Genomic DNA, 1,810 nt, shown 5'->3' on the forward strand with positions numbered 1-1,810 from the left:
GCATTGCATCGTCAGGGTTTGTAATCAATGAATCGAGAAAACGAGTGAATCGTTACACCCCTAATTTATATGCATAGCACAAAATTAATTATGTGCCCAAGTTATTGTTTCCTATGGTCTTTTTGGAATGACTGTGAACATTGCAGTATGATATCATATGATATGAATATTATATCAAACTTCATAGACTGGCAACAAAACAACTATGTTGTGGAGAATATATCTTATAGAAAAAGTGTCAGAGGAAATAGTGTGCGATGGTGTTTTCTGACCTTGTATCCCACTGATCTGAGCCAGTGTCGTATTTGTATGTTGGTTGGAAATCAATCTCTCCCTCTGTGAAGCCCCCAAACACAACCTCCTCATCCATCTGCCGTTTCAGCTGAAACACATGAACATCCACGGTCATTTACACTGCCATCTAACTCAACACACTCCAGACAAACTGCAGCTGTACTCGGTCTTACCTGGTCGTGATTATACAAGCTCTCAAAATCCTTTTTAGCTATCAAGTCCTTCACATGATCAACTTCAAGGTCACTTATTCGGTAGTTTAGATCTCCCAGCCACAACACAACACTGGAAATGAAGAGAGAACCATGATGATGAAAGTTTTAAACAGGGAAAATTAGACTTTTGTCTCTAGTTAAATTAGCAGGCTGTTGTGTTTAGCTCGTACTTGTGTTTCATGATGGTGAGGGGTGGTAGTGTGAGGTCATCCTGGCTGAACTGCAGCCTGCGGCAAATGTCCTTGAAGTCCTGATTGCGTCTTTCAAACTCTTCCGTGTGTGCGGCGAGGTGGGAGTTCACCACACAGATGTCCGAGTTGTGAAATTGGAAGCGGATTGCAACTGCACCTTTATTACCCTAAACGAGAAACAAGGTTATTTGAACGCACCAATAACAGGGCTCTATTTTTTTGTGTGCTCCTAATTTAAAAAATGTAAAGTTAACCCTATTAAACCGGCTGTGTCATCACCGACACATCAAACCAAGCTGTTTTCATGTTACTGTTTGCACCATAGAAATAAGTCAAAATGCTCATGCCAGTAGACAATTTTCACTTTTTTGACAATATACAGCTTATTATGGCAATGTCCTGATTTCCCTCAGCAAACAGCACAGCAGCTTTTGGGAAGCATGAAAAGGAAGCATTTGAATGGATAATTACAGAATGCAAAAAATCATTTCAAAAACAAACAAAACAGCAGAAGATGCAACTGTGACGATTTATGATGAGATATGGGAGGAGGCAGCGGGACTTGTCAGACCAACATCTTGGCATGCGCTGTGCCTCAGTTTGTATGTTTGTATGTGTGAATTTGCACCCGTGCATGTGCATAGGCGTTAAAAAAGTCTCCTGAGTGAAAACTGTGAAACCCAGTGTCAGACTTGTTTTTATTATAGTCCAGTTGTTAGATTCTTTCGTTCATGTGTTTTTAAAGTGTCAGGAAAATGTATTCTAATTTTTAAAATTCTATTTACAAACTCTCAACAAACAATAATGGTCAATTACTGTAATTTACTGAAAGCAAATTGTTTTCTGAAAAAAAAAGATGCAGAAAAAAAAGACACCTTGCATTTGAAGATTGCATACTGTTTTAGAATTGCACAGCTCAAAAAAAATTAAGTATGTAAGAACTGCCTATTTTAGCTTTAGGTTCTAAATGGTTAAAGTCTACTTTTCAGAGATGATAATATGTATGTCAGAATATAACATGCACAAGTAGGCATGTATCAAGGTTACACTTTATTTTTTTAGGTGATGTTGTAATATTAAAAGTAATATTAACTAGCTATGTGTACTTAC

General features: G+C 37.7%; 1 protein-coding gene across 1 annotated transcript; it reads right to left on the reverse strand.

Moving 5' to 3' along the window:
- Positions 1–238: 238 nt before the first annotated feature.
- Positions 239–976, reverse strand: LOC107577439 (type II inositol 1,4,5-trisphosphate 5-phosphatase-like). The gene is made up of 4 exons (XM_016263516.1): positions 965–976; positions 680–867; positions 468–579; positions 239–382 (listed from the first exon to the last, which is right to left on the reverse strand). Exons 1-4 carry the CDS (start codon positions 974–976, stop codon positions 239–241), a joined length of 456 nt encoding a protein of 151 aa, XP_016119002.1.
- Positions 977–1,810: the final 834 nt, after the last annotated feature.

The sequence above is a fragment of the Sinocyclocheilus grahami genome, unplaced genomic scaffold (assembly GCF_001515645.1).
Source record: "Sinocyclocheilus grahami isolate Dianchi unplaced genomic scaffold, SAMN03320097.WGS_v1.1 scaffold6065.1, whole genome shotgun sequence".
Lineage (NCBI taxonomy): Eukaryota > Metazoa > Chordata > Actinopteri > Cypriniformes > Cyprinidae > Sinocyclocheilus > Sinocyclocheilus grahami.

What these genes read in the sequence shown, in the direction of transcription:
- LOC107577439 (XM_016263516.1), bottom strand. An exon ending in CTCACCATCATGAAACACAA is followed by an intron (nt 580 to 679) that starts GTACGAGCTAAA and finishes CTTCATTTCCAG; the next exon opens with TGTTGTGTTGTGGCTGGGAG. An exon ending in GCTTGTATAATCACGACCAG is followed by an intron (nt 383 to 467) that starts GTAAGACCGAGT and finishes CATGTGTTTCAG; the next exon opens with CTGAAACGGCAGATGGATGA.